This window comes from Anolis sagrei, chromosome 6 (genome assembly GCF_037176765.1).
Source record: "Anolis sagrei isolate rAnoSag1 chromosome 6, rAnoSag1.mat, whole genome shotgun sequence".
NCBI classification, from domain to species: Eukaryota; Metazoa; Chordata; class Lepidosauria; order Squamata; family Dactyloidae; genus Anolis; species Anolis sagrei.
In genome coordinates, this window is record NC_090026.1 from 39,586,599 (window position 1) to 39,610,434 (window position 23,836).

The window sequence follows — 23,836 nt, forward strand, 5'->3', positions numbered from 1 at the left end:
CATTCGGAAGATTGCTGCACTCGCAGAGCTCAGACAGTGCTGTATTTCAGTGTCAATGTTGGATTTTGTGGAGAGGTGGCTGCCAAGGTAGCGGAAATGGGCAACATTTTCTAATGTTACACCATTGAGTTGTATTACTGGCATTGCAGTGGGATTGGCTGGTGACTGCTAGAAGAGCACCTGGGTTCTTGATGTTAAATAAGAGGTTGAGCTTCTTGTATGCTTCTGCAAACGTGTTTAGTGTGGCTTGTAGGTCTTCTTCTGAACATTTAGATATCCACTCAAACGCATATGAGTGCAGAGCATCTAAAAGAGTCAATTTTTAAAAAATGTAAACTTCCACCAGATGTCTTGCATCTATTGTGCAGATATCTGAAATCCACTACAAAGGAAGGTGCCAGAATGCTGGGGGAGCATTTACCAGGACTGACAGGTCTATGTTTGGACTTGCTGTCAGGTCCTGTGATTTTTTGGTCCACTTATTTGTCCCACATTTTGACACTGTCTGGAAATGTCCTCAGGCATGACTTTATTGACTTTCTTAAAACAAATGTGGGGCTAGGTCCCAATGAGACTACTGTTTGTCCCTTCATGGAAAGGCTTAAGCAGACCACTGCTGGATTCCAAGACATAAAGCAAAAACATATTATTTTGCTGGCTTTCCTCTTGCATTTTTACTATCGTTTGACACCTTAAAATGTATCAGGTGACTTTTTTTCCATTGCTGAGGTCCATGTGAGAAAAATACACTTAATTCCTACCAGTCAAGTTATTTGGCAGACTCAGCCCAACTATTAGGCTTAATTTGGCACAGCCAAATGAGACAGTTTGAGCCTAAGGCAGCAGCAATGGTATTTCTCACCTGCCCAAGTCAGGACACATTGTACCCAAGGCTCATAATCCACAAAGCCCGCCAAGGTACTCTTTGACACATGTGGCATAAAATCCCACAAACATCTTTGCAAACAGAAAATCACCCCCACTGCAATTGTTAACAGCCTTCAAATCAACTTCAACTTATGACAACCCTTTGAATGGAACCCTTTGATTGTGTTTTTTCCTGCACTGCAGGAAGTCGGACTAGCTGGCCCATGTCGTATCTTATGGCTCTACAATTGTATGAAATTCCTCCATGATCCCATCTACTCTGCCATATAATATAGTTTAAAATTGCATTATGTAGTGGTCAGTGTAAAGTTATACAATGCAGTTTAGCTGGATATGGTTTATCCTGAGCATAAAATTCAAATTGGTTACCATTTATGCTGTTGATGATATAGTAACAAAAGTTGCTATATCATCAACAGTCCTGCTCAGGTCTTGTAGGCTTAGGGTTGGTGCTTCCCTGATTAAGCCTCTCCATCTGGAATGAAGTCTAAGGGCCCTTCCACACAGCCCTATAGTCCAAAATATCAAGGCAAAAAATCCCAGATTATCTGGGTGTGGACATAGGGCGCTTCCAAACAGGCCATTATCCCAGGAGCATCCACGTTTTAAAAACACAGATGTTCCCAGGGGCCCATCTACACACACCCCAGAAAGTGTGCACTTTCTGGGGTGGGTATCCAGATGTTCTCCTGGAACTTCACAGGAGAACACTTGGACACTCTAACCCCCTCCCCAAAAGCCCCAAAAAGCCCTTTAAAAAACAAATGTACTTACCCGGGCTCTATTAATGAGCTGCCAGAGCTCTCCTCGTGCATAGAAATGACACGCCAGGAGAAACGGGGGGTCAGGAGTGATTCCCCCCCCCCTTTCTCCTGGCATGGCATTTCTATGTGCCAGGAGAGCTCCGGCAGCCTTCAGTTTTCCCAGTTTTTCTGGTTTGTGGCAAATTAATTTGTGAGTAGGTTTATTCCATGGGTCTACATTTATTAGTAGGTTTATTCCATGGGTATGCATTTCCATATAATCCAGTTTAAAGCAGATCATCTACATTCGGAAACTGGATTATATGGCAGTGTAGATGGGGTCTGAGTCTACATTGCCATATAATCCAAATTATCAAAGCAGATAATTCACATCATGTTGTGACTCAACACATCATCTGCTTTGAACTGAATTATATGAGTCTACATAACCACATAACCATATAATCCAGTTCAAATCAGATAATATGGATTTTATATGGCAGTGTTGAAGGGGCCTGGATTATCTGCTTTGATAATCTGGATCATATAGCCATTTAGATTCAGCCTAGGGAAAGTTCAGGACTGGTTTACTGTAGGACCCATTTATTTTTCTTTTTAGTACCCATGGTTTTGCACAACTTTTCTCCTGTACCACTACTCAAATGTGCGGATTTTCTTCCTACCATTTTTTTCCACACTTTAGCTTTCACAGCCAGACATAGTGGAAATACAAAGGCATGGACCTTAGTATTCAGTAATATATTCAGTAAAAAGGCAAACAGGTCTTTTTCCATCTACGACAAGCGAGGCAACTGGCACCCTATCTATCTGACGAGGCTCTGGCAACAGTCATCCATGCCACGGTCACGTCTAGGCTGGACAATTGCAATGCCCTGTATGTTGGCCTTCCGATGTCTACAACCCAAAAGTTCCGTATTGTTCAGAATGCGGCAGCCAGGTTACTCACAAGAACGCCCATGAAATGCCATATAACACCAGTGCTGCAACATTTACATTGGCCTGTATAAGATGTTAGTTCTGACCTTTAAAATTCTTTACGGCCAGGGTCCATCGTACCTTAGGGACCGCCTCTCCTTCTCCCATCATCGGAGGTTGCAATGACCAGCCCAACGTGACTTACTCTATATACCGGGTCCTAGAGAAGTGCACTTGGAAAGTACCAGACGCAGGGCTTTTTCTATTTCTGCCCCTGCCTTATGAAATTCCTTGCCACCCTATATGAGAGCCATGTGTGACTTAGGGCCTTTTACTCTAGCAATTAAGACCTGGCTTTTTACTAGAGCATTCGATCTCTGTTAATTTTTAATTTCTGTATGTATGCATTTTATCTTTTACAATTTAGCTGTAAATCGCCTAGAGCATTCTCGGATGGAGGGCGATTAATAAGTAATTAAATATGATGATGATGATGATATTTTTACATTTCAGAATCCTGCCTACTTTCTTCATTTAAAAAACCTGTTGTCCTCATTATTGTTTTTTTTTAATGTTCAACAGCAAACCAGCCTTTGCACTTTCTACTTGACTTTCTTTAATAATTATTCCAAGTCCATGATAATAAATTAAATAATTAACCATTAGCCACCCTTTCATGATACTCAAAAGTATGCCTTCAAATTGCCCAGTATGAGAGGGTCCGGCCCTGATAAATCCTCTGCTCTCCCACTTTTTCAATTGCTTCTAAAGTGTCAGACTTTCTCTCCTCTCCTTCCAATTTCCCCTTTTATACTTAGCATGTTTCAGCTGTTGCAAATGAAACTGTGTTCGAAGCTCAAAAGTAGTCTGCACTCCATTAAAGCTGGATGTACGCTGCCCTATATCTCAGGATCTAAGTCTTACCTGGGAATTGAGCATGGGTCCCCTATTGTGCTAGTGATCTATGGGCCCTTTCACACAGCCATATAACCCAGAATATCAAGGCAGATAATTCACAATATTTGCTTTGAACTGGATTATCTGCAACATAAAAATGTAAAAGTTTTCCCCTGACATTAAGTCTAGTCATGTCCGACTCTGGGGGTTAGTGCTCATCTCCATTTCTAAGCCGAAGAGCCAACGTTGTAAACATCTCCAAGGTCACGTGGCCAGCATGACTGCATGAAGCTCCATTACCTTCCTGCCGGAGCGGTACCTATTGATCTACTCACATTTGCATGTTTTCGAACTGCTAGGTTGGCAGAAGCTGGAGCTGACAATGGAAGCTCATGCCGCTCCCAGGATATAAACCTGTGACCTTTCAGTCAACAAGCTCAGCAGTTCAGTGGTTGAACCCACTGTACCACCGTGCAGTGGGTTAAACCACTGCCACATAATCCAGTTCAATGTGGATTTTATACAGCTGTGTGGAAGGGGCCTTTGCAACCTTTTTCTGAGCAAATATTTTCCCTGCAGTGTAGACTTCACTGCTACATGGTGCACCTCTATTATTGGCAATAAGACTGCAAAACTATGAAAGCAAAATCTATCGATACAGAAGTCTAATAATAATTTGTTTATTATAGATTTTTAATCTATGTCATGTTTGAAGGAGCTGGATAGTTTTATTGCACTGGATTAGTGTGCAGATAAAAGTTGCTCCCTGAGAACAGAGAAAGTGACCAAGAGATGTGAAACAGCTTCTAGATTCTGCAAAACACAATGTTCCATGTCTTATATATTGTGTTGTAGAAACATATAAGGCTTATATATTGGCACGTTTGCTTCACTGTACAAACAATGAAGTTGTTTACATGATTGTTGTTAAAGATATAGAGACTGTAATACTGTAATTCCTAGTTTGTGACTGAATGTGCATTACATTTATTACCTACTAGGAATTCAGTAGGAGTCCCCAGTGACGCAGTGAGTTAAACCACTGAGCTGCTAAACTTGTTGACCGAAAGGTCGCAGGTTCGAATCCGGGGAGCAGCGTGAGCTTCCGCTGTCATCCCCAGCTTCTGTCAACCTAGCAGTTTGAAAACATGCAAATGTGAGTAGATCAATAGGTACCGCTCTGGCGGGAAGGTAAAAGCGCTCCATGCAGTCATGCCGGCCACATGACCTTGGAGGTGTCTACGGACAACACCGGCTCTTTGGCTTAGAAATTGAAATGAGCACCAACCCCCAGGGTCAGACACGACTGGACTTAATATCAGGGAGAGACCTTTACCTAGGAATTCAGAGTTGCCAAGTCACAATTGCACACCGGTGGGGGGGGGGGGGGAATCAATATGATGATTATGATGGTGATGATGACAACGATGACAGTCCTGGTCTTCATAGTTATGTAATTTACAGTTAGTAGATCAAAAACAATCGTCAGATGATTAATGTTTGTGTCCATGTTCAAAAAGCATGGGTTCCAGAGCAATCTAAACTAATAAACAGAAGCTACCCAACAGCAATCTAAACTAATAAACAGAAGCTACCCAAAGTTATCTAAACTAATAAACAAAGGCTACCCAGTGTACCCACGACTCTGGAGACCAGGGTTTGAATCCCTGCTCAGCCATAAAAACAATGGCAAACTTTTTTCTAAACGAAATGTTTCAAGACCCTGTGACATGGTCAACATAGGTTGGAAAGGACTTGAAGGCGCCATCACCAAAACAACCACCACTTCTGGCAGACCTTTCTTTTGCAGCCATTCCTGAGCTTAGCATATCAAAGACCTACATCAAATTTCAGTCTCATGTTCAGCAAACTAACAGAAACCTATGGGACTGACTTAAGTAAAAAAGGTAAAGGTTTCCCCTTGACATTAAGTCTAATCAAGTCTGACTCTGGGGGGATGGTGCTCATCTCAATTTCTAAGCTGAAGAGCTGGTGTTGTCCATAGACACCTCCAAGGTCACGTGCTGCCACAATTGCATGGAGCGCCGTTACCTTGGTAGCTATTGATCTACTCACATTTGCATGTTTTCAAACTGCTAGGTTATAAGAAGCTGGGGCTAGCAACAGGAGCTCACCCTGTTCCACGGATTTAAATCGCTGACCTTCCAGTCAGCAAGTTCTGCAGCTTTGCGGTTTAACCCACTGTGCCACCATGGCCCTCTACAAATCCCTTTCATTTCAGTGGGCCTATTCACACTGAGACTAAATTTCATTTTAGTCCAGAAGTGAGACCCACATGCCTCTCTAAATGCTGTTGAGCTTAGCCCATATAGCTAATAATGAATAATGCTGAGAGTTACATCTAGAGAGACCCATTATTCCCATATTGGGTTTCGTCCAAAGTGCATTCGTACAGAAAGAGAGATCATGGCAACCTCTTTCTTTCCAACATCATCCTCGCTTTCATTTCAGTATGTAGTTCTGTGCTGTGGAAACTGGGAATGTGTGTGACCTTGTCAGCCCCCAGATCTTCCAAGTCAGAGGCACTGATCAGTCATGACCAAAGGCTGCTTACATCTCACCACCCACATTTCAAGAGGGTTTGTCAGGAGGCCATGATCTACAGTTGCAACACATGTCCAAATTGCTTTTAACAGTCATGAAAAGGAAGAGATTTCAACACTTTCTTCTGCTCAAAATGCCAAGTGCATCTGCTCAAATGCCTATTAAAAACAAAGAAGCTTATACCTTTTCCACTCCAACAGCCTTTTCCACTCCAACAGCCTTCCTGTATCTAGTTACTTCCAGATATTAAACTACATATCCCATCGGTATGTTAGCTGAGGATGATGAAAAACCATGTTCAATACGTCTGGAGGGAGCCAGGTTAAAGAAGGCTACCAGCTTCTGCCAACGTAGCAGTTTGAAAACATGCAAATGTGAGTAGATCAATAGGTACCACTCCAGCGGGAAGGTAAGGGTGCTCCATGAAGTCATGCTGACCACATGACCTTGGAGGTGTCTACGGACAATGCTGGCTCTTCAGCATAGAAATGGAGACGAGCACCAGTCCCCAAAGTCAGGCACTACTGGACTTAATGTCAGGGAAAAGCCTTTACCTACCCAGCTATGCCATTTGCATGTCCGCCTGTATATCTCCCTCAGCACTGAGCTTGAGAAACTTACTTCTGAACTACAGCTCCCAGAATCCCCCAGCCAGCATGTCTGATTCTGTGCACTGGAATGCAAATATGTTACTTCCCACCCCCAGCTCTGCTCTCATACACCTGAATCGTGTGAGCGAGGGGGCCTCACACTCACAGGGAGGGTAGTTAAAAAGGGTGGGTCTGCCACATTTTTCTCTGGCAGCACTTGAGTGCCTTGAAGAGTAGCGTGGCAGGCAGAAATTCCAGGAGACATTCCTTCCTCTGCCCTGAGCATGGAAATACCATGGCCACGGGGAGCGGTCAGCACACAAGAGCTTCATCTGTTGCATTTCTGTCTGTCACGAAGCTGTCAGGAGTGCAGCGGAGGCTGTGCAAAAGAGCTCAGGAAAGTTACTTTCTGGAAATACAGTTACACAGATTCCCTCAGAAAACACAGAGGATTCTGGGAGCTGTAGTTTAAAATAATAACTATGTCAATGTTTAGAGGACAAAGTCTTAGCAACTCTGCAGAAAAGAGGTGAAAGGGTTTTTAAGGGCATTCCTTCCTAATGCAACCTTGTGGGCATAACACAGATGCGGACGTACATTAGAGACTTAGCACCCCAAGAGCCATAATTATCTTGGATTTATTTAATTCACAGAAAACGGGCAGGGAAATGTGTGCGCCGTTAGAACGCATACTTATCATAACTCAGTGGGGATGATTAATTATATCTCTTGCACTTCCAACAGCTTTTCGGTTACGGATTTTGAAGAATGGAATTTACAAGAGGATCAGAAAAGTCTACCCTCTCATTAAATGCATTTGAGTGAAGAAAGACACTAAACCTGTGTTTGAGACAAGTGCAGAGCCTGAGGATGGCAACTATTTTAAACAATGGTAACATGAAATAAAAATTGTGTATATCTATTGGTACATCTGCATTGCTCAATTACAGCACTTTGATACCAATGGAACAGATGCAGCTCAGTTTTATAGTGTCCTGGGACCTATAGTTTGGTGGGCTATGTATAATTTCTGTCTAGAGAGCTCTATTATAATACCCTAACCTACAGCAGAGAATCCTCAGCATTTCAACAAACTATAGATCTCAGAAGCCATTGGATGAAGCCATGGCAACTAAAGTGGCATCAATGTGCCATGTTTGTATAGTGCAGATACAGCCTATAAAGGATAATTTTGTTCCATGGGGAATCATAGAATCATAGAGTTGGAAGAAACCTCATGGGCCATCCAGTCCAACCTGCTGCCAAGAAGCAGGAAAATTATATTCAAAGCACCCCTGACAGATGGCCATTCAGCCTCTGTTTAAAAGCTTCCAAAGAAGGAGCCTCTACCACACTCCAGGGCAGAGAGTTCCACTGCTGAACAGCTCTCTCAGTCAGGAAGTTCTTCCTCATGTTCAGATGGAATCTCCTTTCTTGTAGTTTGAAGCCATTGCTCCGCGTCCTAGTCTCTAGGGCAGCAGAAAACAAGTTCGCTCCCTCCTCCTTATGACTTCCTCTCACATATTTATACATGGCTATCATGTCTCCTCTCAGCCTTCTCTTCTTCAGGCTAAACATGGCCAGCTCTTTAAGCCGCTCCTCATAGGGCTTGGTCTCCAGACCCTTGATCATTTTAGTCACGCTCCTCTGGACACATTCCAGATTGGAGGTATTTGAAAGCCATATCCATCTACTTCCTGTTGAATTATTGCAGCTCTGTAATGAATAATTGCTTATCTGGATGCACCTACATTTTAGAAATCATGTATTTTGATATCACCAATTCCACAGCATTTAGCCATGGCAGTTAGAATGGTGTCAAACCGCATTCATTCTACAATGTAGATGCACCCTCAGATGTATAAATACTTAGGAGATAGCAGAGGGCTACCAATAACTATGATTTCCAGTTATTATGAGAAATCATAATCTTCAAGGCTCTCAGGATAAGAGTTTGGTTTTGAAAATCCCTGCTATAAATTGTAAATAGGTGGTATTTTGGAACTGGAAAATCGCAGGTCCTCAAGATCTCCTTCTGCAAAGCAAATATTCCCATTGTCGCTTTCAGCCTTTCCACTGTCACTTTCAGCTTTCCCTTTTGTTATTATAACAAAGCAGGAAGTATGCAGAACAATCCTATGCATTTTCATTCAGAAGTATAGTCCACCAAATTCAATTAGACTTATTTTCAGATAATGTGCATAGTAGGTAAAGGTAAAGGTTTTCCCCTGACATTAAGTCCAGTCATGTCCGACTCTGGGGGTTGGTGCTCATCTCCATTTCTAAGCCAAAGACGCCTCTAAGGTCATATGGCCGGCATGACTGCATGGAGCACCGTTACCTTCCCGCCGGAGCAGTACCTATTGATCTACTCACATTTGCATGTTTTCTAACTGCTAGGTTGGCAGAAACTGGGGCTGACAGAGGGACCACACACTGCTCCCCGGATTCAAACCTGCGACCTTTTGGTCAACAAGTTTAGCAGCTCAGCAGTTTAACCCACTGCGCCACCGAGGGCTCCAATGTGCATAGTACTGCAGACTAAAGTATAGGTCACTGACAGCAATATCTTTTATGTGCCTGTTGAGAAATAAATAAACTTGAATGAAGTTTCCTCCCAGTAAAGGTAAGTAGGATGGGAATTGGAATGGTGCTGTGAAATGGATTGGATTCTTCCTGCTACACCTTCAACGCATACTAACTTAGGTGCTGCAAAGTTGGAGAAGGATATCCGATTCTTATCTTTCGCATTTGTCTTGCACTGCCCACATACCTGCACAGGTGAACTGTCCTTGCCACAGAAGACAATGCAAAAGATGCTAAGGACAATCTGCAAGTCCTTAGCACTAATTATGACTATGTGCCAAAGCGAAACCTGTGGACAACCTATTTGTGTGCTCGTGGTGGCATCACAGAATGATGTTATTACCCCAAAAGAACAATACAAAGCTCTCCCTTGAGAGATCTATCAGAAGTCCATTCTGGCAGCTTAGGTCAATTGGCACCAATGCTGATATGGTGCCACTTTCTTGTCAGACTGAAATCAACAGGGATGCTTCTCCCAATAGGTTTTCAGAGTTAGCTACCTGAAAACTGTCTATTGCACACGTTACCCAGAAAATAATTAAAATAATCCCCAGACAGGCCCTTTTCCACATCTGGAACATACAGTACCAAAAGGTGTTCTGTACAAAGAAGGAAACTTTTATGCCAGGCGATGTGCCCACTTGCCAGGTGTCCTCTTACCTGTGGACTGGATGCTCTCCTGGATGGCTTCCACTTCTGCCAGCTCCATGCACACCCCTTGGCCATGCATAAGCGTATGCAAGGGCTTCTCCATGCCCCGTGGTGGGTAACACCGCAGACCAGACCCACATCGCGGGGTGTAGACCCCACAAAGCATGCCTTTCGCCAGGGCGCAAGTGGCACAGCAGCCACAGCCGGGCTCTTGGACCAGCTCCTCGCATCCCGAAGGTGCCCTGCATCGGGCCAGCTTCTCCTCGGAGCAAGGTGGGCACTGGATGGCCTCCAGGCTGAGCGACAAGCCCACTTGGGCCAGGAGAAGCAAAGTGATGTGCACACTTCCCGAGGGCATGGCAGGGCAAGGCTTAAACAAGTTAGATTGGGTCCTGAGAGCTGGACAGCAGAGGCCAGGAAGATGTGAGAATGCCTCTTGAAGTGGCTGGCAAAGAAGAGCAGGGGGGATAAAAGCCTGCCTAGTTTCCAGCAAAGGGGACTCTGCACTGAAGGCGAGAGCAGCTCATGCTTTGGACTTTATACCACTCTGAGCTGGCCACACCTCCAAGGCTGGAGGGAGAGGCGGAGGAGAAAACAGACCGAGCTGCGGCCACTGAGCCAGGCTTTGCCCCAAGGCTGAGAAAAGGAGACCTTATTTGCCCTGAGGAAGGAAGGAAGGCGCAGAAGACTGACTTGCAAAGGGGAAGGAAGGCGATTGCTGCCAAAGGCTGCATCTCCACCGTAGGATGCATGCAGTTTGACACTACTTGAACAGCTCTGGCTCAAGGCTATGGAATCATAAGGGTTGCAGTTTGTTGAGCACCAGCACTCTTTGGCAAAGAAGGCTCAAAACATTGTGAAACTGGCACTGCCATGGTTCTATGACCATAGCCAAGGAAATTGAAGTAGTGTCAAACTGCATTCGTTCTATGTGTAGATGCACCCAAAGGCAACCAGCTTTGGAGTTTGTAATTTTTTCCTTCCACTGCAAAAGCTCAGCTCCTTCACTAGGGACTCGGCCCCATCTATAATACCAGATAATGCAGTTTCAGAATGCAGATTAACTGAATTGAACTGGATTATATGACAGAGAGCAGTGCAGGATCAAAGGCTCAGAGCTCACTCTGACTACTTCATCACACTAGAGATGAAGTGGGCCATCCAGTCCAACCCCCTGCCAAGAAGCAGGAAAGTCGCATTCAAAGCACCCCCGACAGATGACCATCCAGCCTCTGTTTAAAAGCCTCCACCACACTCCGGGACAGAGAGTTCCACTGCTGAACAGCTCTCACAGCAGGAAGTTCTTCCTAATGTTCAGGTGGAATCTCCTTTCTTGTAGTTTGAAGCCATTGTTCCGCGCCCTAGTCTCCAGAGCAGCTCCCTCCTCCCTATGATTTCCTCTCACATATTTGTACATGGCCATCATGTCTCCTCTCAGTCTTCTCTTCTTCAGGCTAAACATGCCCAGGTCTTTAAGCCACTCCTCATAGGGTTTGTTATTCCAACCCATGATCATTTTAGTCGCCCTCCTCTGGACGTATTTAACATCTCCCTTAAACTGCGGTGCCCAGAATTGGACACAGTATTCCAGGCGTAATCTGCTTCTAGGCACTACAATTTAAGGGAGATATCTGCATTACTTATGTCAAAAGTCCAGACCCTTGATCATTTTAGTTTCTGCCTCGTGCAGAATTCTGAGGTTTGTAGTTGAGTGAGGCTGTTAAAGGCTCCTCCCTAATCTACAAACCCCAGAATTCTGTAGTAGGCAGCAATCAGAAAGAGGATTCATTCTTTAGTGTGATGAGTGCAGCTCCACTTTAGAATTAATGGAGACTGACACCACTTGAATTTCCTTGGCTCAATGCTGTGGATCCTGGGAGTTGTGGTTTTACAAGGTCTTTTGTCTTTTCTGACAAAGAATGGCAGTGCCTCGCCAAGCTACAACTCCCAGCACTGAAACATGGCAGTTTAAGTTGCGCTCCGTTGCGCTCCGCTGCGCTCCCTCTGAATCAGTATCTGGCACCCACAGATAGACTGTGCTTAACTATGGAGGCACCATTCTTTGGGTACATCTAGATTCAATGCAGTTTGACACTACTTTAACTTATATGGTTCAATCCTATTGAATTCTGAAAACTGCCATTTGCTGAGAAACTAGCACTTTTGGAAAGAGAAATAGCATGCAAAACTGCAGCTCCCATGCTTCCGTGGCAGCTAAAGTGGTGTCAAACTGCATTAATTCTACAGTGTGCATTCACCCTTAGCTGGAGGCTGGGGAAATTAGTTCTTTTTTAACTACGCCTCCCAGAATCCTTCCACTGGGGATGCACCTGCACTATATATTTAATGCAGTTTGACATCACATTAACTGCCATGTTAGGGAATCATGGGAATTGCAGTTTCAAAGGGTCTGTAGCAGGGGTCCTCAAACTTTTTAAGCAGAGGGCCAGGTCACAGTCCCTCAAACTGTTGGAGGGCCAAATTATAATTTGAAAAAAAGCATGCATGAATTCCTATGCACACTACACATATCTTATTTGTAGTGCAAAAAACACTTAAAAACAATACAATAATTAAAATGAAGAACAATTTAAACAAATATAAACTTATAAGTATTTCAATGGGAAATGTGGGCCTGCTTTTGGCTGATGAGATAGTGTTGTTCTTGTTGTTCTTGTTGTTGTTGTTGTGTGTCTTCAAGTCATTACAGACTTAGGTATACGAATATGGTAAATAAATAATAAAATAAATTAGGTTGACCCTGAGCAAGGGCCGGGTAAATGACCTTGGAGGGCCGTATCCGGCCCCCGGGCCTTAGTTTGAGGACCCCTGGTCTGTAGCTTTCTCTGTCAAAGAGTGCTGGTGTCTTGCCAAACTACAAATCCCAGGATTCAATTGCATTGTGATCATGGGAGCGAAAGTGCTGTCAAACAGTATTAATTCTACAATGTAGCTGTACCCTTGGATTCATGGGAGACTAAAGTTTAAATCTCCACTCAACCATGGATACCCACCGAGTAATCTCAGGAAAGTCACACTCTCTCAGCCTCAGAGGAAGTTAAAGGCAAAATCCTTCTAATCTGGCTGTTAGGAATTATGGGACTCCAAAATACCCAGAGGGTCAAAGTTTGCTCAAGCCTGCTCTAAACAAACCTTGCCAAGAAAACCCTGCAATACATTTTGACTTAAAGTAGACAGTCAGAAATGACCCAAATCTGCGCAATAAAATACTTAGGAGATGTATCTCCCATACATATGGCCAATAAGTTCAGTGGCAGCATAAGAATTCTGCATGCAAAATTCTACTACAGCATCCCTTTAATGAATCCAGGACTCACCATTGCACTGTGATAGCTTTTCCATTGCTGGTGTATATCTGTGTCATAGAAGCATCTGGCTGTGTCCTCATACACAGATTCATCATCTTCTGAGATCTGCCAGGTTCCTCTAGAGATTTTAGCAGATTATGTCATTGATCTGCATTTGGCTATGAGGCCAGAACCAGATACTTTTCTGATTCCCTCAACTTTCCACCAGCAATGGAATGGCAGGGAGAGCAGGCATCATCCCAGCAACACAGATGAGTGAGTCCTGACGGAGCCTTTGGAAGTTGCAGAGGGAGAAAGAGAATACAGCAACAAAATGCATATGCAAGTGTGAGGTAGACGACACATACTTGCATACATCACTAAGAAAATGCAGCAAATGAATGTGTTGGAGATCATCTGAAAGTAGTTAGAAGCAGAGGGGGAGAGAGAGATCTGTATTGTCGGCGGCTTTCATGGCCAGAATCACTGGATTGTTGTAGATTTTTCAGGTTGTATGGCCATGTTCTAGAAGCATTCTCTCCTGACATTTTGCCTGCATCTGTGGCAAGCATCATCAGGAGAGAATGAGGAGCCCTCGGTGGCACAGTGGGTTAAACCCCTGTGCTTGCAGGACTGAAGACCGACAGATTGCAGGTTCAAATCCGGGGAGAGGCAGATGAGCTCCCTCTATCAGCTCCAGCTCCTCATGCGGGGACATGAGAGAAGCCTCCCACAAGGATGATAAAAACATCAAATCATCCAGGCGTCCCCTGGGCAACGTCCTTGCAGACAGCCAATTCTCTCACACCAGAAGCGACTTGCAGTTTCTCAAGTCTCTCCTGACACGACAAAAAAAAAATCAGGAGAGAATGCTCCTAGAGCATGGCCATACAACCCAAAAAACCTACAACAAATTGGAGGACCTAGATATTCCTAGAGGTGTTGTGTTTAGAAATTTTTAGGTCCTCCAGCATTATTGGAGGAAGTTAACCATAAAGTTACAGAATCATAGAATTTATTTATTTATTATTTATTTAGAACTTTTGTATACCAGTCTTCTCACCTCCATGGAGGGACTCAGGCCAGTTTCCAACAATAATACCACAAGCAATCGTTTAAAAACATCACATTCCATAATCATAGAGTTGGAAGAGACCTCATGGATCATCCAGTCCAACCCCCTGCCAAGAAACAGGAAAATCACATTCAAAGCAGCCCCTACAGATGGCCATCCATCCTCTGTTTAAAAGCTTCCAAAGAAGGAGCTTCTAGTAGCTTCTGGGGCAGAGAGTTCCACTGCTGAACAGCTCTCACAGTCAGGAAGTTCTTCCTAATGTTCAGATGGAATCTCCTGTCTTGTAGATTGAAGACATTGTTCTGCATCCTAGTCTCTAGGGCAGCGGAAGTTTGCTCCCTCCTCCCTATGACTTCCTCTCACATATTTATACATGGCTATCATGTCTCCTCTCAGCCTTTTCTTCTTCAGACTAAACATGTCCAGCTCTTTAAGCCACTCCTCATAGGGCTTGTTCCCCAGACCCTTGATCATTTGACTCGCCCTCCTCTGGACACATTTCAGCTTGTCAAAGTCACACCAGAGGACCCCAAAATTCCTAGATCAAATCAGCAAAAGTCAAAACTGCAAATTTGTTGGGGCTACTGTATAGCCAACACATTAAATTACGTTCAGAAATGGTCAGTAGACAATGGGGTTTTGTGACCAGGTCACTGATTTGAGCCACTACATTTATTTCATGCTAATATTACCTGATAGCTTTTTGTTCTGCTTGAAAAGTCACTTGTGGTAGATGATCCTGGGCTCACAGGGTCAGAGCATTGGGATTTTATAATTGACAAGGACAACAGTTCCTCCTGCCATCCTCTGTTACTTAGCTGCCGTCTTCACCAGAGCTGGAAGAAAAATGGGCTGTCCCAGTAATAATATATAGTAGTTGCCTCTGATGTAACACAAAGTATTGGGACATGGCTTTGCATCTCCCATACGCAGTTATGACTCTATTGACTTTACAAAGTAGCTGCTGATTGGTGGAGAAGAGGTTAGAAATCCTTTGCTAGTACAGACCAACCCAACTCTTTGGGGTGGTTTCTATGGGATCGTAATGCGTAACTGAAACTCAGAATCATAAAATCATAGAGTTGGAAGAGACCTTGTGGGCCATCCAGTCCAACCCCCTGCCAAGAAGCAGGAAAATCGCATTCAAAGCACCCCTGACAGATGGCCATCCAGCCTCTGTTTAAAAGGCTCCAAATAAGGAACCTCCACCACACTCCGGGGCAGAGAGTTCCACTGCTGAACAGCTCTCAAAGTCAAGAAGTTCTTCCTAATATTCAGGTGGAATCTCCTTTCTTGTAGTTTGAAGCCATTGTTCCGCGTTCTAGTCTCCAGGTCAGCAGGAAACAAGCTTGCTCCGTCCTCCCTAAGACTTCCTCCCACATATTTATACATGGCCATCGTGTCTCCTCTCAGCCTTCTCCTGGCTAAACATGCTTGGCTCTTTAAGCCACTCCTCATAGGGTTTGTTCTCCAGACCCTTGATCATTTTAGGCACCCTCCTCTGGGCACATTTCAGCTTGCCAACATCTCCCTTCAATTGTGGTGCCCAGAATTGGACACACTATTCCAGATGTGGTCCGGCCAAAGCTGAATAGAGGGGTGACATGACTTCCCTGGATCTAGACACTATACTCCTATTGATGCAGGCCAAAATCCCGTTGGCTGTTTTTGCTGCAGCATCACATTGTTGGCTCATGACTCATGTCCATATGGAGTGGGGCACTTGACTCACTTGACAAGTGCCCCACTGCATATGGACAGAGAATGGGAATCTTCGGGGCTATGTAGTTTCTACTTTATCTTAAGGGTATATGTTGGCTTTTAGCCCACAAGTGGGAATGAAACAACCTTCAGATGCTGATTCATTACAAGTCCCAACATCCCCCACCCTTGCTGTGTTGTCTAGTGCTGATGAAACACGTAGTCCAACAACATCTGGGAGACTTTACAATTCCCTCACCAAAGATGAAGCAGAACATTTTGTATTGTCTATAATTAATTCTGTATACATACAAGAGCCAGGTTTCAAAACTTCTCTGAATGGTCTTTCTCTAACCTGGTTGCCTTACTTGGCAGCTCTAGATGTCTGGACACCAGTTATGTTTACTTGGTTATTATTTGGGAAGGGGACATGCTGAATATCCTTAGAAGCTCTTCCTGTGTTATTTCTTCGCTTGTTCCAGGACTGCGTTCTGGCACCGAAAATGAATTCCAGCAAGAACTTCCAATGTGTTCTGGTTTAAATTAAATAATTCTGTTGGCCAGATACAAAAGAGGACATGGCTTTGTCCTCCATGGTTCATAGCAATGTACAAGAGGGGCATTCAGCAGGTGCATGAGCTATTTCTACTAAAATGTCATTTTTAGCACCTCAATTAATGGTGCAGAGCACATCTAGACATAGATTTTTCACCCAACATAGCTTTGTATAGGATTACGTAAGCTTCTGGTTTTGGTAATGTCTTCCTGTCAAATGCAGAATTTTTTGAAACTCAAATGTCTTCATATGCCAACTTCAGCTTAAACTAATTCAATAACATTTCTCATACTTTAAAAATGCAATAGAATGGTGTAGCATAGTGTAGTGCAGGCATCCTAAAACTGCGGCCCTCCAACTCTTTGGGACCCCAACAACCAAAAGACCTAACAAGCTTGTTCAATTGTCAGGAATTCTGGGAATTGAAGGCCCAAACAGCTGGAGGGCCCAGTTTGAGGATGCCTGGTTTAGTGGATAGTGTGTTGAAGCTGAACTTGGGTTTTCCAGGTTCTAGTCCTCACTAAGCCATGCTGTTCAGTGAGTGCCTGGCCGCTGTGGCTGTCTGGATGAGGATGAATAAGCTGAGGATAAATCCTGACAAGACAGAGGTCCTCCTGGTCAATCATAAGCCGATCGGGGTATAGAGTGGCAACCTGTGCTTGATGGGGTTGCACTCCCCCTGAAGGCTCAGGTCTGCAGCTTGGGTGTCCTCATAGACTCATCGCTAACGCTTGAAGCCCAGGCATCAGCGGTGGGTGGGAGGGCCTTCGCACAATTAAGACTCGTGCGCCAGCTGCAGCCGTACCTCATGAAATTGGATTTGGCCAGGGTGCTCCACGCCTTAGTCACCTCCAGATTGGATTACTGTAATGCACTCTACGTGGGGCTGCCCTTGAAGACAGCTCAGCAATTTCAACTGGTCCAATGGGCAGCAGCCAGGTTACTAACTGGAGCGACTTACAGGGAGCGGTCAACCCCCCTGTTTAAGAAGCTCCATTGGGTGTCGTTCATTTTCCGGTCCCAATTCAAGGTGCAGGTTCTTACCTACAAAGCCCTGAACAGTTTGGGACCCGCCTATCTGTGTGACCACATTTCTGTGTACGAACCCACGCGATCCCTTCAATCACCTGGAGAGGCCCTGCTCTCGCTCCCAACTCCTTTGCAGGCGCGATTGGTGTGGACAAGGGAAGGGACCTTCTCTATGGTGGCCCCCCGACTCTGGAACTCACTCCCCAAGGATATCAGACAAGCCCCCACATTGGCAGTCTTTAGGAGGAGCCTGAAAATGTGGCTGTTCCAGTGTGCCTTCCCTGAATAAAGGACACAATCCCCTGCAAAATATCCTGAGAAGCACTTTAATTACCTGTTGGACTGCTCCCCCTACTTCTCATTTAAAACTCTCCTACTAGATACATCCTACCTCTGTTAATGTCCAGCATTTATTTTTAAAGTTTTAACTACTACATTTGGCCCCGCCATAGGTTTTTAAATCTCTATGTGTTTTGCCTATATGTGAGTTATATTAATTGTATTGTTTATTTGCTTATTGCTTGTTGTTTTTATTGATGTGTTGTTGGGCTTGGCCTCATGTAAGCTGCCCCAAGTCCCCCTGGGGAGATGGTGGCGGGGTATAAATAAAGTTTTATTATTATATTATTATTATTGATAGTGGACCAATCATGATCTCTTGGCTTGTCCTACCACTCAGGATTGTTGTAAGGACAGAGTGGGAAGAGGAAGAGCATCATATAAGCTGCCTTGAGCTAATTGCTAGAAAGATGGAAAATAGTGAGGACCCATAACCACAGGTTTTTTTCTCAGAATTTGTTTTCAGGTGATTCTGAGGTATCGTTCCTCCAAAAGTTTTCATAACTTTGCTTTGGAAGATCTAGCCAATGCCTACAGAGGATGCTTCTCTAAGAATCGCTAAGGGCCCTTCCACATAGCCACATAACCCAGAATATCAAGATAGATAATCCAAATTATCTGCTTTGAACTGGATTGAGTCCACACTACCAGATAATCCAGTTCAATGTGGATTTTATACAGCTGTGTGGAAGGGGCCTAAGTCGTCCAAAGCAACTTTGTGAAATGCTGCAACTGGAAGTAAGTTAATTTAATGGCTGTCGGTTATAACTTCAGTTTTAGGTAAGTGCTGTCTGGCTGGAAACATATCCTTTGTGGAAGCAAGGCGCCTTACATACACATGTAAAAATAAATAAATAGCTTGCCAAGAACATGTAATCATTGAAAACAAGCTGTTAAATGGCTGGGGCTCTGGATGCTTATCCAGAAAAATATTTTACTATAGTCACAGGGGCTTATACCCTAGCAAAAGACCTCACAACCCCTGAGGATGCTTGCCATAGATGCAGGCAAAACGTTAGGAGAGAATGCTTCTAGAACATGGCCATATAGCTCGAAAAACCTACAACAACCCAGTGAATAGGATTATTTTCCCCTCCCCTTTCCCATTTCTTATATCAGACATTTAATTCCCTTGGTTTATTCCCTGATCACAGATTTTAAATGTATCCAAATGAGAGTATGGTGTTTTCACACAGCTTAAATTGGCTTCCGTTGTGTGAAGAAATATAATTTTTACATTGGCAGAATGCTTACTAGTGTTACAAATGCCCCCATCTTTTGTCTGTTCTTATCTCCTCCAGGGAAACTGAAGCCTCCGTATCATTTTCAGCTTTTGGCATCTCTGTGCTTGCCTTTGCTGTTGCTGCTTGTTCAAACTTGGGACAAAAAGCATACCAACAACAGAGACCTAATACGGTATAGTGGTTGGAGTGTTGGACTTCGACTCTGGAGACCAGGGTTTGAATCCCTGTTTATACATACAAACCCTCTGGGTGCGTTTGGGCAAGGCACACTCTCTCAGCTTCACAGGAAGGAAAGCAAATTCCCTCTGAACAAATCTTGCCACGAAAATCCCCTGATAGGATTGCCTTGGGATCACCATAAGTCGTACATAACCTGAAAGCCAATGACAACAAACTGACACATTGTACTGTGACAAAAGGAAGGAAACAGAACCAATCTCCCTCTGCCGGGCAATATGGGGCAAACCATAATATGCCACAGAATTAGTAATAAACCAAGGAAATCAAATATCTGATTTAAAAAAAACATTGATGGAGCAAGAACTTTTACTTCATGTATACATCAGTAAACAAAGTAAATATATTCCTAGGCACTCCTTAGAATCATAGGATCATAGAATCATAGAGCTGGAAGAGATCTCATGGGCCATCCAGTCCAACCCACTGGCAAGAATCAGGAAAATTGTATTCAAAGCACCCTCGACTGAGCCTCTGTTGAAAAGCCTCCACAGAAGCAGCCTCCACCACACTCCAGGGCAGAGAGTTCCATTGCTGAACAGCTCTCACATGAAGTTCTTCCTCATGTTCAGTGGAATCTCCTTTCCTGTAGTTTGAAGCCATTGTTCCTCATCCTCATTCTGCTCCAGGGCAGCAGAAAACAAGCCTGCTCCCTCCTCCCTATGACTTCCCCTCACATTTTTATACATGGCCCTCATCATTTATTATTTATTTATTTATTTATTTATTATTTGCACTTGTTAACCGCCACTCTCAGCCCGAAGGCGACTCGTGGCGGTGTACAGAACATAGAACATAAAGACAACAGTTACAGTAAATTCAGGGCCATAACACACATCTTACTAACACACAGCTAATTAAACTAAAAATCCGCTTCGTCTTGTTTGGGTCATAATCAATCTCGTAGTCATAGTCCATTCCGGTGGTCATTCCAAAGCATAGCACTTAATTGAAGGCCTTTTCGAAGAGCCAGGTTTTCAGGCCCTTGCGGAAGGCCATGAGGGAAGACGCCTGTCTAATTTCAGCAGGGAGGGAGTTCCACAGCCGGGGGGCCACCACCGAGAAGGCCCGCTCTCTAGTCCCCGCCAAGCGTGCCTGTGAGGCAGGCGGGACCGAGAGAAGGGCCTCCCCGGATGATCTCAAGGTCCTCGTGGGCTCATAGGCCGAGATGCGGTACTCAAGGTATTTTGGGCCGGAACCGTTTAGGGCTTTGTAGGTTAGCACCAGCACCTTGAATTGGGCCCGGTAGCTGATCGGCAGCCAGTGGAGCTGGGACAGCAAGGGCGTTGTGCGCTCCCTGCGTCCCGCTCCGGTTAACAACATGGCTGCCGCGCGCTGGACTAGCTGGAGCTTCCGGGCCGTCTTCAAGGGCAGCCCCACGTAGAGAGCGTTGCAGTAGTCAAGGCGGGATGTGACCAAAGCGTGTACCACCGTGGCCAAGTCAGACTTCCCAAGATACGGGCGCAGCTGGCGCACGAGCCGAAGCTGTGCAAATGCTCCCCTGGTCACCGCTGAAACCTGGGGATCCAGGCTCAGCGATGAGTCCAGGGTCACACTCAAGCTGCGAACCTGCGCCTTCAAGGGGAGTGCGACCCCGTCCAGCACAGGCTGTAACCCTATACCCTGTTCGGCCTTGCGACTGACCAGGAGTACCTCTGTCTTGTCTGGATTTAATTTCAGTTTGTTCGCCCTCATCCAGACCGTCACAGCGGCCAGGCACCGGTTCAGGACTTCGACAGCCTCCTTAGTAGCAGGTGGGAAGGAGTGACAGAGTTGGACGTCATCTGCGTACAGGCGACACCGCACCCCGAAACTCCGGATGATCTCACCCAGCGGCTTCATGTAGATGTTAAACAGCATGGGGGACAGTATGGAGCCCTGAGGAACACCACAGGTCAAAGGCTGTGGTGTTGAACAGGAGTCCCCCAATAACACCTTCTGGGTACGACCCTCCAGAAATGACTGGAGCCACCGCAAAGCGGTGCCCCCAAGGCCCATCTCTGCAAGGCGACCCAGAAGAATACCGTGGTCGACGGTATCGAAGGCCGCTGAGAGGTCCAGAAGCACCAACAGGGACACACTCCCCCTGTCTAGCTCCCGGCGGAGATCATCCACTAAGGCGACCAAGACCGTCTCGGTACCATGTCCCGGTCTGAAGCCAGACTGTGCCGGATCCAGATAATCCGTGTCTCTCAAGAATACCTGGAGTTGTGAGGCCACCACGCTTTCCATGACTTTGCCCAAGAAGGGAAGATTGGAAACAGGCCGAAAGTTGTCAAATTTAGTGGGGTCCAGTGATGGTTTCTTCAACAGCGGCTTTATAATAGCCTGTTTTAGGCTCGCTGGAATCGTGCCTTCCCGAAGGGAGGCATTAACCACCACCGTTACCCACTCAGCCAATCCCCCTCTGGCCTCTTTCAGAAGCCAGGATGGGCAGGGGTCTAGGATGGACGTGGTAGGCCTCATTCCTCCAAGTATCTTGTCCACATCCTCAGGTTTCACAAACTGAAAAGAATCCATCAAAATAGGACAAGCAGGTGCTTGTGTCACATCCACAGAGACTGCATTTAATGTGGCGTCCAGTCCAGAACGGATCAAAGCGACTTTGTCTGCAAAGAACCGAGCAAATGCTTCACAGCGCGTGTCCGAGTTGTCAGGGCTTCCACCTGAGGTAGGGGGAGTTAAAAGACCTCTGACAATCCGAAACAACTCCGCCGGACGGTTTTTTGCAGACGCAATAGTAGCCGCAAAGAAAGTTTTCTTTGCGGCTTTTATTGCCGCGGCATATGCCCTTAAAAAGGACACAAACCGTGCTCGATTTGGCTCGCTTGGGTCCGAGCGCCACACGCTCTCTAGTTCCCTCTTCCTTCGCTTCATCGCTGCCAGCTCCTCAGTGAACCAAGGAGCTGGTTTAGCTCGGTTACTTGAGAGGGGACGTTCCGGAGCGATCCTGTCAATTGCCCTGGTCATCTCCCCATTCCAGAGAGCGACCAAGGCCTCGACATGGTCACCTACCGAGGTGGCGGGAAAATCCCCAAGAGCTGTCAGGAATCCATTCGGATCCATAAGCCTCCTGGGGCGGACCATGTCTCCTCTCAGCCTTCTCTTCTGCAGGCTACACATGCCCAGCTCTTTAAGCTGTTCCTCATAGGGCTTGTTCTCCAGACCCTTGATTATTTTAGCCATACTCTTCTGGACACATTCCAGCTTGTCAACATCTCCCTTCAATTGCAGTTGGACAAAGTATTCCAGATGTGGTCTAACCAAGGCAGAATAGAGGGGTAGCATGATTTCCTTGGATCTGGACACTATACTCCTATTTATACAGGGCAAAATCCCATTGGCTTTTTAAAGCTGCCGCATCACATTGTTGGCTCATGTTTAACTTGTTGTCTACAAGGACTCCAAGATCTTTTTCACATGTACTGCTGACAAGACAGGCATCCCCCATTCTGTATCTTTGCATTTCATTTTTAATTCCTGAGTGCATTTGTCACTGTTGAACTTCATTTTTCTAGTTTTGGTCAATCATCTCTCTAATCTGTTAAAATCCTTTTGAATTCTGCTCCTGTCTTCTAGAGTATTGGCTATCCCTCCCAATTTGGTGTCATCTGCAAACTTGATGACCATGCCTTCTAACACTTCATCTAAGTCAATAATAAAGATGTTGAACAGGACCGTGCCCAGGACGGAACCCTGCTTATGGCACTCCACTCGTCACTTCTTTCCAGGATAAAGAGGAAGCATTAGTGAGCATCCTCTGGGTTCATTCACTTAACCAATTAACAGAAGCATGGTGTCATATGTATAAACAGCATAGAAAGGCTGGGTTCCTAGAAAAGGAACAACCAGCTCCCATGAGCCTTGCATAAGTAAAGAAAAACAAACTAAATCTAGAAAAGATTATCTTTTCTTCCCTATCAATCTCCACTTTTCTTATGATTTCATTTTGGTGGAAAACATGTGTGGGCATCTTATATTAGGCTTATATGTTCTATCTCTCTTTTTTGTCACTATTGTTATATTACCTGTGGTAGACAGGTACACACAACTATAGTAGGATTAGACAGAGTAGACTCCAAATCTTCTCCAACTCAAACTTTATTGCATTGTTACTGTATTGCAGACATACTCCAACTCAACATCCAAAAAATGTGTTTCTCTAGGCCTCCTATACCATCCTTCCAATGCTGACGCTGCTATTAAAAAAAGAAATGCTGAGCAGGCATTAACAGACTTTATAAAAAGGAGCCTCTTTGGCCCCTTCTACATTGCCATATAATCCAGATGATCAAAGCTGATAATCCACATTGTCTGATTTTGATTATATGAGTCTACACTGCCATATAATCCAGTTCAAAGCAGATAATCTGGATTTTATATGGCAGTGTAGAAGGGGCCTAAGTCAGAAGCTTTGTCAGTTAAGTATACCTGTATATTTTTATGACTGTCCACATATCTCAAGGATGGATTCCAAAAGACTTTGTGTTG

At 44.9% G+C, this 23,836-nt stretch overlaps 1 protein-coding gene across 1 annotated transcript in view; it reads right to left on the reverse strand.

Moving 5' to 3' along the window:
- The window catches only part of IGFBP4 (insulin like growth factor binding protein 4), a 77,303-nt gene extending 66,927 nt beyond the window's left edge, over positions 1-10,376 (reverse strand). Inside the window, exon 1 of the mRNA XM_060781029.2 lies at positions 9,866-10,376. Coding sequence (XP_060637012.1) covers positions 9,866-10,214 — 349 coding nt within the window. The 5' untranslated portion in view covers positions 10,215-10,376. The remainder of the gene's footprint in view (positions 1-9,865) is intronic.
- Between the last annotated feature and the right edge of the window lie 13,460 nt (positions 10,377-23,836).